We start from the raw sequence: 16,101 nt of genomic DNA on the forward strand, positions 1-16,101 counted from the left end.
CTTAGGTGACATCGCTGGGCCAGGCCGCGCAGACACGTATTGGCTGTGTAGATGACGTTGTGTTGATATGCGGGGAGGCAGAGGGACCAGAGAGGTGCGTGCGGTCACGCGGGAGACTGGCATGAACAATGGCATTGGTTGTCATGGGGTGTGAGTTGATTTGCTGGGTGTATCGCTGGGAGAGGGGTCACGAGCCTCTGCACAAACACCTATCAGCTGAGGTGGTCGCTATCGGCCGCCTCAGCCGACTTTAGTCAGGCGTGTGTATGAGCCTTTAAAGGGACTCCGAGGAGAAAAAAAACCCACAAAATAGTAACTTACCTGGGGCTTTCTCCAGCCCACCGTAGGTCGGGAGGTCCCCCGACGTCCTCCTGGCTCCTCTCCCGGTCCCTCCGCAGAAATCAGGACCGGCGACACAGGGCTGGGCTGACACCTCCTGAGCGGTGACGCTCATCGTCACCATGCCGGCCGCTACGCATCATCACGGCAGCCGGCGTGACAGTACTGCGCATGTGCGGTTTTCTAACTCTGACCGCGCTTGCGCTGTACTGTCACGCTGGCCGTCGTGATGACGCATAGCGGCTGGCGTGATGACGACGAGCGTCACCGTTCAGGAACTGTCAGCCCGACACTCGGCCCTGGTGTCGCCGGTCGTGATTTCTGAGAAGGAGCCAGAAGGATGCCGAGGGACCTCCCAACCTACGGTGAGCTGGAGAGAGCCCCAGCTAAGTTCAGATTTTATTTTTTTACTCCTCGGAGTCCCTTTAGAGGGATGGGAAATAAGGGGTGTTCCTGGTATTCAGTGGTTGCTACATACCAAACCTTCAGTAAGGAAGCAAAATGGTAAACCAACGAAGTGGAGTACAAAAGTTAGCCCTTACTGGCCACCCACACCCAAAATGTATTATAGATGCGGTCAGCTACATTTTTAAATATTGGTGGTCCGCCTATAGAATGACGCCAGAAAGCAGTAATTCTCTGGTTTCCAATCAAATTCCACATCAGGTGACACTGTTGTCCAATTGGACTGAAGGTTGTCACCTCAGTATGCATCACTGTCTGGCCCTCAAAGACTTCTATGTATACTCCGGCCCCCCAGCAGTCTGAAGTATGTTGACCCGGCCCTCGACCCAAAACGTTTGGGGACCCTTGGTCTAGCGTGTGAACAGGAGTGAAAACTGTTCTGTAGCGGCGATGCCGTTACTATGGGAACCGCTCTCTATGGTTTCCTGCGTCATCACAGCAGCGGGGGGCGCGCTGCTGTGAATGAGTTACCGGAGGAGGACGGGGATAGAGGAAGCGGCGCCGCTTAAGGTAATAGCAGCGGTGGCCGCGGGGGGAGCGGGGAGGGACAGCACCTATCCACCCACCCACCCACCCATGACTCGCAAGCAAGCCGACCCCCCAACTTTTGGCCCACTTTTGGGGGGGTCAAAAATTCGGCTTGCTTGCGAGTATATACGGTATATGTATTTGTGATTATACGTACATTTACAGACACTGGTGCATGAGGAATCGGGCTTGTTTGTCCCCTGAAAGGCATTGTATTGGCACTTAATAGATGTTTTTGCTTTTATTATAGCTTACCGGTATTTATCACCCAGGAAGTAAATACTCAGTGACTTAAGGTAGCCATACATTTAGTGGTGTATGGGCAGATTCAACCAAGAGACAAATTTCTCTCTTGGCCACACACCGTACAATTTTTTTAAATATCTGTTCAATTCAACGATTGCAATCAATTTGTCTGACTGATTGTAACATTTAAAAAATCTGTCCAATATCTGTCCAATGTACCACACACCTATGTTCAATTTTTCTTAAGATAAAAATTATTGGAAACTCTGAGAAAATTGCTATGGTGTGTATATTAATAAATTGACACTCTAACACTTCGCATTCAATTTTCATAAAAATTGATCAGAAATATCCTGCATTCCCAATCAACTTTTATTGAATAAAAACGGGAAATCCGACCAGATTTCTCGCTCAAATTAAAAAAAAAAAAAAAAAAAGCTTTTGATTTTTCGGGAAATCGAATTTTTGGTTTCAAATTGCCGTAAAATCGGGTCATTTTATTGAATCGTGTGTGTGTGTGGCCACCTATATGATGAGAGAGAGCTCTGGCCATACACCACAGGCCGATTACCGATCAATTTCATGCCGAAATCGATCCGGAATCTGCCTTGTGCGCTGCTTCCGCTCCCTTGACGCTGTGCCCCCCTAATGTAAATGGACCCCATGTAAAGTATACATTACCTGTCCGCAGCCTGCGCTAGTCCCCCGCTGTTTTTGGGATATCGCCTCTGCATACATGCGCGCCCCATGTGGTTACCTAGTAAGGGCGCACGTGTGTGACGTCATGCGCGCACCCTTACTAGGAAGCCACGTGGGGCGTGTGTTTATGGAGAGGGGAATGCGCCTGGAGCAGCGGAGGGACAAGCGCAGGCCGCAGACAGGTAATGTATACTTTACACAGGGCAGCATTCTTCATTGGGGGACAGCATCGGGGGTTTGTTGCGTTTGTTGATCGTCAGGAAATTGCACGCCACTCTCGCTGGGCATCCGATTGATCAAGTCGGTCCAACATCTTGCAGCATGCGAGATCGAGAATGTGACCAATTTTCGTCCTGAAGTTGATCTTATTGTCGGCCGGGCATGCACTTGGCGGCAAAGGTTTTCATCCAATGCGATTATAATCTAATCGGATGGTCGATTGGCCGCCAAGTCGCCTGATGTGTAGCCGCCTTTACACTCCCTTTTATCTGTTTTTTAACTCTCATCCTTTGGGGTACCCTGGCCCATAATGGCTTTTGGCCACTGCTCAAAAACTTCTAGGGGAACCCACACAGCCACATGCTTGAGTGGAAATGGTTTAATTTGTCCACCTGTACAGTGGTTGTGAGGTTTGACTCTTTCTTCAAAAAAATTTTTTTCCTTTTGGGGAGGTGGGGTAGGCTTACAGTTGTTTGGATTTTTCGTGTTAGTTTTTTTCTTTCTCTCTTTTCTGAGGGATTTGCGAGTCTGAAACTCCTATTTGCATTATGTCTTTATAGCCGACAGGCCTTTTACTGTTATGACTAGATCACAGTTTGTCATCTGCCCAAATTTTTGCTCACAATTTACTTTAATTCTGTTCTAGTGGTGACAGAAAGCCAGCTGCACGTGGCAGGAAGCCATTTGCTCCTTCGTCATGGAATAGCAGGAATAGTGTAAGTTCTCCATCATCCCGATATGCTTAGTTGTTCTAATCAGACCGTTACTTAGCAGTACATTGGCAACCATTCATTTTGTAACACCAAGAAAGCTTTTTACAGCTCTATTTTTGTGTTTATTTTTGGCTCTGCAGAAGAGAGATCGAACAGCTAGCAAAAAGAGGCTCTCCAGCACTCCAACGTATGACAGGAAAACTCAGAAAGGTAAAGGGACTCCTGATGCTTAAATCTTGATTTAAAAGATACAGAGCTTAAAGAGAACCCGAGGCGGAAAATTGAAATCTTAATGGGACCCAGAGGCTCTATTGCTGCAGCTAGTCTTTCTCCCCCTCCCCTTGGGCTCTGCTATCCCCCCTAAAAATATCGGCAGGCTAGCGACAATCTGCTTGTCGCTAGCCTGATGTTTACCTTGCAGCCCCACCCCCCTTCAGATCACAGCTAGATCGCAGCGCTGTACATTTATTTATTAGTTTTTTTTTTTTTGTTTTTTTTAATCACTACAGCCTGTCAGCTCCGGTCGCGGCTGGCAGGCTGATCCCGGATCCCTGCTCTGTTTATTAGCAGGGAACATGCACATGTTCCTTGCTAACCTCTTAAGGACTGTGACGCCAATTGGCATTGGTGATCCTGGCAGCGCCACCATCCCACTGCCCATTGGCGTTAGGTCAGTAGGAATTTAAGATGGGGGGGCTGAACTGCAAGCCTGTTGGGCAGTTAAGCATCCTGCCTGCCACCCACTACTGTCACTTTCGCTGAATGGCAGCATTTGTAACACTACGTGTGTTGGTGGCATAACCTGGTGGCAGGCAGAACCATGTCGCATCAGAGCCTTGCTGCAGTCTTACTCATATGTGACTCCGTGAGGGTGCAAAAGTGCAGCTGACAGGAGGTGAATTCACAGGTCTCAGAATACTTGTTTGCATGGGGAGGGGGATAAGGGTGGTCACATATATCAGAATCTGCACTGTCTGTCTGGGCCAATTCCAAGCTACATTGAATTTGCTTGCAATTACTAACATCTTATTGACCAACCCTATTTAGCATTATTCCATAGATCTGACTGCCGCCAGAGTGCAGCATACATCCTATCTAACCTCATTTTTATTTTTTTAATCTTCCCAGAAAACCGCCTTGACCCCATGTCCGATCTCTCAGACATTGATGCCCGACTACAGGCACTGCAAGATTACATGAGGAATCTAGATACACGCACCTAAGTGGAGGAATCTGAACAGCTTCAATCATGTATGATGTGTGTGTGTGCTGAGATACAATGGCCAATCAGAATCACTTGCAACAGGACACGATATACTAATAATCTTCAACATTCCATGATCATCATTTAGATGATGCATCAGCAATATATTGCAGGATCCTGAGTAATCTGCAATAAACATGAAGGATTCCCGAATATATTCCAGTGCTGAATCCTTCACACTGCAGAACTGTGGGGAGAACCTGACAGTCCATGTTGAAGAATTTCGAGAGGGAAAATATCTGAGAAAGCTTTGCTCAGGATATGATGCCAAATTGACTAAATAAAATGAAGATGGAGATTGATGAGCCTAAGTTTCTCATTAGGTGATCTCATAAGGATTACTTGAGACATCAAGCATAGGATATACCACTTTCAGAAGAAATGAGGGCCTACAAAGCTGCTAGATAGTGACGTCTATGCATGACACATGAAGGGACTGCATGATTAGCAACCTCTTTCTGTAAATTATTAATTTGTTTTGTTGTTGTTGGGACTTGGTGGGTGGGTATTTTTTTTTTTTTTTTTTAATGATTTTTTATTTATTTGTTTTGTATTTTAATGTCTCGTTTTAGGTTTGAAACTTTTGTTTTTTAAATATATTTGTATTCAAGAAGACTTACCGTATGCTGTCTCTTTTTTTTTTTTTCTCTGTTTTTAGAAATAAGTTTTGAGTGAAGTGCCTAATTGTGGCAGCAGCAGAGTCACATCTATTGATCCCAATCAAGCATATTTACAATACAACATCCCGGGCTGGATTTACATCTCAGGAGCCGATAGGCACAGAAGTATTGGTGCTCTGAACTCCGCACCGCATGTGTTCTGTGGCTGGCTCGGTTATCACTGTGTTATCCCTCTTCCCCTGCCAGTCGTGCCCACACTCTCCATCCTGAAACCACACTAACATCCCTGTCACAGACCATAGAGAGCTGGGGGAGGCTGGATGGGCAGTCTCATCCACCCCTCCTATGTAGCCACCTATGCTCTGGGAATGGTTATGTCAGCCCAGCTCCAGGATGGTGAATGTGGGTTTGTGCTTAGTCCGGCCCTGATAATAGCGCTGACATCTGCAGGCCTTTATAGTAGTCATATACTGTACTTCAGAGGAGCTCCCAGTCAAAATCTGGTAAACGTGGTCAATTTTATCACTTCCATGTACAAGTGCTTACCTACACAATCTTATCATAGTATCCTAAATCTGATGGCTCTCATACTACACGGAGGTGCTAAAATTGGCCAATTTTACCTCATCCATGTACCATGATTACCAGATTTTAAATATTAAAAACAGATAGTGTAGGTAAGCTCTTCTACTACATAGGGTCTTTGGGACGAGGGAGTAAACTGGATTCCGAGAAGGGAACCCATGCAAACACCGGGAGAACCTACAAACTCAATGCAGGTTGTGCTCTGGCCCAGATTTAAACCAGGGACTCTAGCGCAGAAAAGCAAGATTGCTATTCATTATGCTGCAGGGCTCTGATTTGCTGGTCCTGATCATGTGCTGAAGAATGACATGAATAGTGCAGATCAGAGTCTTACAAATCTGTCACATGATCAAATTGAGCATATGCTTGTCATCTATAATTATAAAACTGTTGAAATGAGCAATACTAGTAATGAAATACCCTTTACCATGTGGTGACTGACAAAGAATCGCTGCCAGGAAAATGTTGCCTGCATGCATCATGCCAACTTTTAAACATGGTGGAGGAGAAAAATGTTTGGCTTTTCTTATTGTGTTCCTAATCCACAAACTGAGGTCCATAAAGATATGATGTGGACAAATTTGATCAGCTTGCCTTTGCATGAGAACCAATAAAAAACCAACCATGAGCCCAGACCTGAACTCCATTGAGCTCCTTTCGAGTTGTATTGGAATTCCAATTATAAGCCAGGCCACAACACCAAACATCAGTGCCAAGCCTCTCAGACTGTGTGTGAAAGTTAGCAAATCTTTACAACTATCCAGAAGATCAGGCTGTTACAGCAGCAAAGGTGTTATTTACTTTATATTAATTTGTATGGTTTTGAAAGTAAATGTTCAACAACCACATGTAGGTTTTGGTGTTGTGTCCACATACTTCTGACCCTGCAGTGTTGAATATTTCTATACCCGATTCTGCATTGTGAAATATAGATTGTGACGGATTTGCCATTCGTGGATGCGCCATTTGCACAAACGTACGCACATAAAGGCCTGCTCCCAAATTTTCCTTTCAGCTTTAGTTTTGTGTTTCTGTCAGGAGTGAAGAATGACAATTCAGAGCTCTCTAATTGTGGTGTTTACCGGAAAGGTGACAATGAAGCCCAAAAAACCTTCTACCAGAGCCAACTAAGCAACATAGTGGAGCCTAGCAGGCTCCCTAACATGTACATCACAGGCTTTCTGATAAGCTAGAAGCCAAGCCATAAAGCTCCCTCAGGTAGCTTCAAAGAGAGCAGCAATCAGGTGCCAAAGGGCGGCAGAGGGAGAGGGAATTTGATAACAACTTTAATCAACCTAGGAATAAATAATATACGTTTTTATTATATTTCCATACTTCGATTGCCGCTGGATACAACATGAATGTGTCCAGCCAGTAATCGTCGTTCTAGCACATTCTGCCACCGACATATGGGGATTCCCTGATATACCACTTAATAACTACACAGTGTTTTGATAGCTATGAACACCAGAGAACCCAATGCACTCATAATTATTTGCATCGACACTGCCTGATGGATTGCCACAGAGATGTGATATTTACAAACATTTCATATCTCTTTCTGCTCTACTGAGGGGGGGGGAGGGGCAGAACTGGATCATGTACCAGGGTCTGCCCATCTGTCATTACAATCTCCACCCAGCAAAGAGTGGGTTAAAAGTCTGTGCTGCAGATTCTAAAGGGTCCTACAGGGCTGGAACCCAGTAGAGTTTTTTGAGCATTTAGGGATCGCTTTAAATCGCTAGCGATTTGCCTAAACGCTCTGCCTATGTAAATGGGGTGTAACATTCCACAGTAGCGATTTAAGAATAGCAAAATTGCAATCGCAGGACATGCAGCATTTTGGGAGCATTTGCGCTCCAATGTAAAGTATTGCAGCGCTGGAAAATAGCTCATTAATCTCTACACATAGCGATTTGTGTGTGACTTTTGAATTACTGCACACTATAAAAAATAATTTGAAACGACCAATCAGAATTCAAATCACAATCGCTGGCAAAAAGCGTACACTTTTTTAAAATTGCTGCCAAAATAGCCAGAAAACGTTAATGAACTCGTTTAGAAAGCGCTAATTCAACTTCGACTTGTGGGTTCCAGGCCTCAGTGCTGATCCATCTGCTAGCTGATTGGACCTGGCTCCACTCCTTTTGTACGTTGGACAATTAACAACTATTGACCAACATTCTGGGACTTGCAATTTCCAAAAGGACATGGTAATTCCATGGACTGCGCAGACTTTATACAGTTACTATTTCAACTTTTTATTCCTATTGTTTTACTATATCAAATCTCATTCTGCTGAGTATTTTTCCATATTCATTTTATGCACTATTTTGTTTTAAAATAATGTAAAAATCATTTGTCTAAGCGCCTGGTCTGAATATCCTCTGCAAAGAATCCTGCCTTTTAGATAGAACGTTACCATAACTGTTATTGATAATATATTTTGTTATATCCTTTTTCCTACAGGACTAGGGTTAGAGTAGCATCTTTGAAAGCTAATGCTAAGTGGTGGCAGCTTACCTGTTTTCTATACGAGATCTCAGATTGCATCGATTGTATATACTGTACAATCAAAATTGTATTGTGCGTGGATTACCCAACCAACCCAAAAGGTAACATTGTCTGCAGTGTTGAAACCCTTTAGAATACCCTGAATGGTAATTTGTGAGGGAACAGGAATTGGAAGGTGACATCACACAGATCACCCATGACTAGACCTATCAAGTTCATGCTGCGTCTTGCTATCACATGAGGGAGAGTAAATATTGTACAGCTGTTTCAGATGGAACAAACCGAATATGCACAAAGCTACTGTGTTTAACCCTTTGGGGACCGGCTGCCTAACCCCTTAAGGATCAGGCCATTTTACAAGCAGGGGAGGGGTGCATTTGGGGGGGGGGGGAGGTCAGGCAGCCTGATCCTTAGTATGGCTAGCTAGGCATGGTGCCCCCTGTATTGCCAGGTGTACTGCATATTGCCAGAAGCCTTTACTCTCCTCCCAGGCTCCAGTGATGAGCAGCTCTAGCCCCCTCCGCTCTGACCAGCATCCTTGTTCCCACTGGCGTTAAGTTCCGGGTTACAGCTTGATGACATCATCAAGCCGGGACCCAACAATTGCGTCAGAGCGGAAGGGAGTGACGATCGCCAGGGGAACGTCAGAAAGGTAAGTGGATCCTCTTCTTCCCCTCCTACCACCACTTGTCTAATAGTGATTGTTACAATCCGCCGGTGATCGTAGTGATCAGGAGCCAATCGTGGTAGCTCCTGATCACTGAGGGTAAATGCCAGCTGTCATTTGACAGCTTAATCTCCTCTCGCCGGTGTGCACGATTGCGTAGAGAGTGGAAGCAGCAGGTTGCGTAAATCCTACGCTGCATCAGGCTTAGACAGCCACGAGTGCGGCGTAGGATTTGCTATCAGCGGTCACCAAAAGGTTAAGCCAGCCTACCTAAGATACCAAAACAAAAAGAGCAAGAGGTCCTATAGAACCACACCAATATCCTGATTTTTTGCTAACTCATGTTTTTGGTATTGTAGTTCAGTAGGACTTTTTTTTTTTTTTTTGAGAGGGGGGGGGGGGGGGGTTGGTATATTGAATTTGGTCCTCTCTGCACACTGCACACCCCTTGAACGTCTATACACATTGCTGTAGAATTAACTGGTCAGTAACATTGCTTGCCCAATATTTTGTTTTACGCTGGCGATCGGCAAACTGAGCGCAATCGCTCATGGTGTGAACTAGCCCTAAGAGTAGGTAGCAGTCTATTATTCTGGGTGAGTAAGGAGCAGTCATATAGACCAGTGTGGGTAGGGAGCAGACATGGGTGCTTGTAGATCAGGGAGGAGACAAAGGTTCTGTAGACAAGTGTGAGTAGGGAGCAGGGAAGTCCTCTGTAGACCAATGTGATTAAGGACAAGGGAAGACCAGTGTGATTGTGTAATTCTACAGTATGTGTGTGTGATCCCACTCGAGAGAAAACACTCATAGCATTACATTAGCTGGAGCTTTACAAATCACATGCGCTTAGAAAAGCACTGCCAGTGGGTCCCAGGTCTAAAATTGATTTGCTTGACATCTGAACAAGGAGCTTTCAATAGAGTTGAAAAGAAGCTCTGCCACTGATATACAGTGAAAGATTGCTAAAGTCCACTTTTGATAGGAAAAAGTCTTCTGCAACTAAAAATCTTGTCTGTTTAAAGGGACTCCGAGCAGTGCAGAAACTATGGGAAGATGCACATCATTTTAAAGCTCTCTTTCTCCTCTTTCCAATGATATATAAACCGCCATCCTACGCCTTTTAGTTTTCGCTATTTTCGCGATTGAAATTGCCGCGGCCGCGATTTCAATCGCGAAAATAGAGAAAACTAAAAGGCGTAGGGCAACGATTTAGGTGTCGTCAGAAAGAGGAGAAAGAGAGCTTTAAAATTATATCCATCAAGCCATAGTTATATTGTATTACACAGGACGACACTTTCCCCAGTGTCAGCAGCTCCATTTTGCTGAATGCAGCTGCTGACTTTGACAAAAAGTCGCCCTGTGTAATACAATATAACTATGGCTTGATGGATATCATTTTAAAGCTCTCTTTCCCAGGAACGTCCTCGGACAGCACCCTTGCGACTTGTCTCCTTCCCCACTTCAAATGGACAGGAAGCTAAAAATACCACAGACATTTGCATATTCATTAGGCAGGCATATATAAATAGGGAACTCACAGTAAATCGTCAGTTGTTTTCTGTCCACCACACAGGACGCTACAGGGGAGCTGAAGCCAACCATGTCTGTAAGGCAGGAGCTGCTGCACGACTCAGGCCGAGTATCGCGGGTCAGGGACCCGGCGTGCGCCGGAGCTGCGGCCGAATAGTTTCCCCCATCGGATCTCGCGCGCACAGGCGCGTCTGACGCACTTCCGGCGGAAGAAGAGGCCGATCATGTGATCGCGCCAGCCGGATAACGTCACTCAGTCACCGCGGGTAAGCCTATCCAGCGTTCAGAGGGCAGTGAGCCGCGTTGCATCCCAGAGCCCGGCGGTGAGGGAGCGGTTCGCTTGCCCATAAGGTAAGGAGGAACTATAGGTACAGCAGCAGTTGTACGGGGGGTTCATATTTTGGAAGCGCACTCTGTCAGGGGGGGCGCGGCTTACCTTGGCGTGGCATAATTGGGCGGCTTATTTAAAGCTCAGTTCCTGGTCAGAATCCATTCCCTGACCATGGAAACTGCCGCTGGATCCTCCTCCACCAGATCTGTGGAGCCTGGCTCAGAAGCCTCTCTGGTTGGTGTCATCTGCTGACTCCTTTTTCAGATATGTATAAATAGTTTTTTTATATAAGAGGCTGGTTAGTTACACTCTCTCTTTGTCTCTTTTATAGCCTAATGCTCCTAAAACGGATAAAGACAAATCTGATCCAGCTGACAAGGCTGATAAGAGTGACAAGGGGAAACAGGCTCAGAAGTCTGATCATAAAAGATGTGCCATCTGTGCCGTGAAAATATCCTCTTCTTCATCTAGATCATTATGCCAGACATGTATTGACAAAGTTATGAAGAAAGAATCACCCGTGGTGTTTAAAGATTTGATGGGATGGATGCGTTCTGAAATGGCTACTGCCATTAAAGCTATTAAGGAGGCAAACATTCCAGCTGCTGGGACTGTTCCTATTCCTTCTCCTATGGTGCCTCCATCTCATCCTTCTACATCTAGTAGTGATGTCACGGTTACACCTCAACCTCCCCCAGGGCAGGACTTTGCCGTAAATTTACAAAAAAGAAAGAGGGGTGAAGATTCAGGGGACTCAGAATTATCTGAGGGAGAGGTGGATATATCGTCTCTTGAGGAAATTCCTTCAGGAGAGGAGTTAGACACTGATAAGCCTCATAAATTTGCCTTTGCAACTGATGCCTTAAAGTTATTTCTTAAAGCTATGCGTGATACCATGGGTATTAAGACTGAGGAAAATACTCTATCACCCCTCGATCATATGTATGAGAGTTTATCTGATCCTGAGGTTGTTTTCATTCCAGTACATAGTTCTCTGAAGAATATGATTAAACGGGAATGGGATAACCCAGAGAGGAGAGCATTCTGGCCCAAGTCTCTTGCCAATAAATATCCGTTTGACCCTAATGACCAGAAATTCTGGGGGCCGTCACCTAAATTAGATCCCGCTCTTTCTAAGGTCTCTAGAAAATCTGATCTCCAGTTTGAGGACTTTGGAAATTTAAAAGACCCCATTGATAAGAAAATGGATAATCTGTTAAGAAGAGCATGGGAGTCTTCATCACTAACATTTAAACCAGCTGTCGCATCTACAGCCGCAGCCAGATCTTTAAAACTTTGGTTGTCTCATACACAATCCCAGATAGCTTCAGGGGTACCCAGAGAAGAGATACTAAAGGACTTTGATAACTTATTTCACGCTGCTAGTTATCTTTCAGATGCAGCAGATGACACGGTCCGTTTATCTGCCAGGACCACGGCCTTGGTGAACTCTACCAGAAGAGGTATATGGGTAAAAACATGGCAAGGGGACACCTCCTCAAAATCTAAACTGTGCGGAATACCTTGTGAGGGGGAATTATTATTTGGTTCCAAATTAGATGAAACGCTAGAAAGGTCCTCAGACAATAAAAAGAACTTTCCCATAAAAAGAAAGAACTTTCGTTTCAAACGTTCCTTTCGAGACCCAAAACAGAGCTAACAGGGGTCCAAAAGCTATCCTAAAAGAAGATGGGGGCAGAACAAACCACAGCGGCCAAGACCAAATGTGTCCTTTCCTCTCCCATCCCAGGGATCTAAACAATGACATCAGGCTCCCAGTGGGAGGAAGAGTAGCGCACTTTTACGAAAACTGGGAAAGTCACTTTCAGAACAAATGGTTATTAAATATAATCCTCGAAGGTTACAAGATAGAGTTTGCCACAGCTCCTCCAGTACAATTTTTTCTTACACAGACCCCATCAGATCAGCATCTAAGCTTAGCCTTACAAAGAGAAATTGCTGTCCTTCTGGAAAAGAGGGTAATTCGTCAGGTCCCAAAATGTCAACAGTTTCAGGGGTACTATTCTCCAGTATTCCTAGTAAAAAAACCTCAGGGGGAGTACAGGTTCATCTTAAACCTAAAGGGATTAAACAGGTCAATAAGATATTGAAAATTTCGAATGGACAATATACGCAATGTGGTCAATCTGCTACAGAGTCAGTGTTACATGGCTTCTATGGACCTCAAGGACGCCTATCTCCACCTGCCTATCCATGTCAGATCCCAGCAATACCTGAGATTCGCCATAAGACTACAGGGAGAGGTAAGGCACTTCCAGTTTTCAGCTTTACCCTTTGGTATATCTTCTGCACCCTGGCTGTTCACTAAAGTATTGTCCGAGGTTCTAGCAGTACTCAGGTTAGAGTCAGTTCAGATCATAGCCTATCTGGATGATCTTCTTATTTGGGGTCAATCCTATGAGACCGTTGAGACACAGATAAACTTCTGTCTCGATTTTCTGCAGTCCTTAGGCTGGCTTATTAATTGGTCTAAATCCTCTCTAGTTCCTACTCAGACTATGGAATTTTTGGGGTTTACTATAGCCTCCATTGACAGTGTTGTGTTTCTTCCTGAAAGGAAAATATGTGCAATTCTAAAATCTGTTCTTTCTTTCCAGGGCAAGATTTCAATATCATTGAGAAACGCCATGGCTTTACTGGGTCTTCTAACTTCATCATTCCCAGCAGTTCAATGGGGTCAGCTACACTCCAGGACATTACAACTATGGATTTTAAGAAGTTGGAACAGGAGTATAAGAGACTTAGACAGGAGAATCTTAATTCCCCAGTTCATAAAGGACTCACTGAATTGGTGGTTGATCCCTTCACAGTTGACGAACGGACGTCTTTGGAGCTATCCCTCAGAGACAGTCATAACAACAGATGCAAGCGCCTGGGGTTGGGGAGCCCATCTGGGTACAATACCAGTACAGGGATCTTGGCCCAGAGCGTCGAGGCAAAGATCTTCAAACAACAGAGAGCTGGCAGCAGTTTGGCAAGCGTTGACACACTTCGATTCCCAAATCAGGGGCACTCACGTCACGATAAGAACGGACAACAACACAGTGGTGGCCTATCTGAACAGACAGGGAGGAACAAGGAGTCATTCTCTATGGTACCTGTCATGCAAGATACTACAGTGGGCAGAAGGACACCTGAAATCCTTGAGAGCAGTCCATCTAAAGGGAACCCTGAATTGTTTAGCCGATTTTCTGAGCAGATCACCACTTCATCAGGACGAGTGGTCTCTGAACGAAGTTGTGTTTCAGGGCCTGGTACACCTCTGGGGCAGACCCGACATGGACTTGTTTGCTCGAAAGAACAACACAAAGTGCCAGATGTTTTGCTCACTATGCCCCCAGGACAATCCTTGCTCAGTGGACGCATTCTCGATAACGTGGAATTCAGGTCTGATGTATGCCTATCCTCCTCTTTCCTTAATTCCTCGAGTTCTGAACAAATTACAGAAAGACCGAGCTCGGATGATCATGATAGTGCCATACTGGCCCAAAAGACCATGGTTTACACTACTGAAGAATTTAGCTACAGTCGATCATGTAATGCTGCCAGATCGTCCAGACCTGCTGTCCCAGGGTCCAGTTTTTCATCCAGATCTGAGGCTCCTTCAGCTTTCAGCTTGGAGCCTGAGTGGAGAAGTTTAAAGCAGAAGGGTTTCTCTAACGGACTTTCAGAGACGTTAATCCAGAGCAGAAAAAAGGTTACCAGGAACATTTATCAAAAGACCTGGAATGTGTATAAAGGATGGTGTGAACAAAATTCCAGTGACTGTTCTTTATCCCTTTCAGTACTAGAATTCCTACAGGAGGGTTATCAGAAAGGCCTCAGCACCAGCACACTGAAGGTTCAGACAGCAGCTATTAGTGTTTTTCTGGAGAGACGTTTGGCTGAAGAAGAATTCTTCATACGATTCTTTCAGGCACTTAAAAGAATCAGGCCACTGGTTCAGTCAAGAATGCCATCCTGGGACCTAAACACCGTACTACAGGCCTTATGTAACAGCCCCTTTGAACCTCTGGAGGAGATCTCAGATAAATGTTTAACCATCAAGACGGCTTTTCTTGTAGCAATTACGTCGGCCAGGAGAGTTTGTGAATTACAGGCCCTGTCCATGAGAGAACCTTATTGCATTATCTCTGGAGATCGTATCACATTACGGTTGGACACCTCTTTCCTCCCTAAAGTTGTTTCTAAGTTTCATCGTTCTCAAGAAATATTCTTACCTTCTTTCTGTAACAACCCGACCAATGAAAAGGAGAAGAAACTTCACTGTCTGGATGTAAGAAGGACGGTTTTAGGCTACTTAGATCGTTCCAAACAATGGAGGAAATCGGATGCCTTGTTTGTTCTCTTCGGAGGAAGATTCAAAGGCAAACAAGCATCGAAGTCGACTATAGCCAGATGGATAAGGCAGACCATTGCGTTGGCTTATTCCCAACAAGGAAAGTTATTACCATCATCCATAAAGGCTCATTCAACTAGAGCGGTGTCAGCCTCTTGGGCAGAGAAGGCGGGAGCCTCCATCGAACAGATCTGTAGAGCGGCCACGTGGTCCAGCCAAAATACGTTTGTCAGACATTACAGATTAGACATTGCAGCTAGTTCAGACCTGTCATTCGGCAGGAAAGTGTTGCAGGCAGTTGTCCCCCCCTAATTAACTTATCTTGTTTTTCGTCTCATGGGTGCTGTCCGAGGACGTTCCTGGGAAAGACTATAGTTACTTACGGTAATGTCTTTTCCGGAAGTCCGAAGGACAGCACCCTTGCGACCCACCCTTACTAATAAATACATTTGAAGCAGAACTATGTGTGGTGTGGTCTTTTTTATTACTGACGATTTACTGTGAGTTCCCTATTTATATATGCCTGCCTAATGAATATGCAAATGTCTGTGGTATTTTTAGCTTCCTGTCCATTTGAAGTGGGGAAGGAGACAAGTCGCAAGGGTGCTGTCCTTCGGACTTCCCGGAAAAGACATTACCGTAAGTAACTATAGTCTTTCTCCTCTTTCTGACGACACCTAAATCGTTGCCCTACGCCTTTTAGTTTTCTCTATTTTCGCGATTGAAATCGCGGCCGCGGCAATTTCAATCGCGAAAATAGCGAAAACTAAAAGGCGTAGGGTGGCGGTTTATATATCATTGGAAAGAGGAGAAAGAGAGCTTTAAAATGATGTGCATCTTTCCATAGTTTCTGCACTGCTCGGAGTCCCTTTAATCACATGACCAGGACCTGGTTTGAGTGAGTTCATTTCTGGCACTACATAACAGAACTGCTGCAGCTTGCATTGAGCATCCTGCCATTCAGACAGCATTTAGAGCAGGGCTGCCCAATAGGTCGATCGCGCTCTACCGGTCGATAGCA

The 16,101-nt window shown here is 45.0% G+C and overlaps 2 protein-coding genes across 4 annotated transcripts in view; both read left to right on the forward strand.

Annotated features, from left to right (window-relative positions):
- CCDC61 (coiled-coil domain containing 61) overlaps positions 1 to 4,966 on the forward strand; it is a 28,643-nt gene extending 23,677 nt beyond the window's left edge. For all 3 annotated transcript variants that reach the window (XM_068249469.1, XM_068249470.1, XM_068249471.1), the window contains exons 12-14: positions 3,143 to 3,212; positions 3,350 to 3,419; positions 4,338 to 4,966. In XM_068249469.1, coding sequence (XP_068105570.1) covers positions 3,143 to 3,212; positions 3,350 to 3,419; positions 4,338 to 4,432 — 235 coding nt within the window. In that variant the 3' untranslated portion in view covers positions 4,433 to 4,966. The remainder of the gene's footprint in view (positions 1 to 3,142; positions 3,213 to 3,349; positions 3,420 to 4,337) is intronic.
- A 7,883-nt stretch (positions 4,967 to 12,849) lies between these two features.
- On the forward strand, positions 12,850 to 15,392 carry LOC137527357 (uncharacterized). Its single transcript, XM_068247867.1, has 2 exons — positions 12,850 to 12,984; positions 13,339 to 15,392. The coding sequence occupies exon 2, from the start codon at positions 13,413 to 13,415 to the stop codon at positions 15,390 to 15,392; it is 1,980 nt and encodes a 659-aa protein (XP_068103968.1). The 5' UTR covers positions 12,850 to 12,984; positions 13,339 to 13,412.
- The last annotated feature ends 709 nt before the right edge of the window (positions 15,393 to 16,101 follow it).

The sequence above is a fragment of the Hyperolius riggenbachi genome, chromosome 8 (assembly GCF_040937935.1).
Source record: "Hyperolius riggenbachi isolate aHypRig1 chromosome 8, aHypRig1.pri, whole genome shotgun sequence".
NCBI classification, from domain to species: Eukaryota; Metazoa; Chordata; class Amphibia; order Anura; family Hyperoliidae; genus Hyperolius; species Hyperolius riggenbachi.

What these genes read in the sequence shown, in the direction of transcription:
- LOC137527357 (XM_068247867.1), top strand. Translation starts at nt 13,413, where the DNA reads ATGGGGTCAGCTACACTCCAGGACATTACAACTATGGATTTTAAGAAG.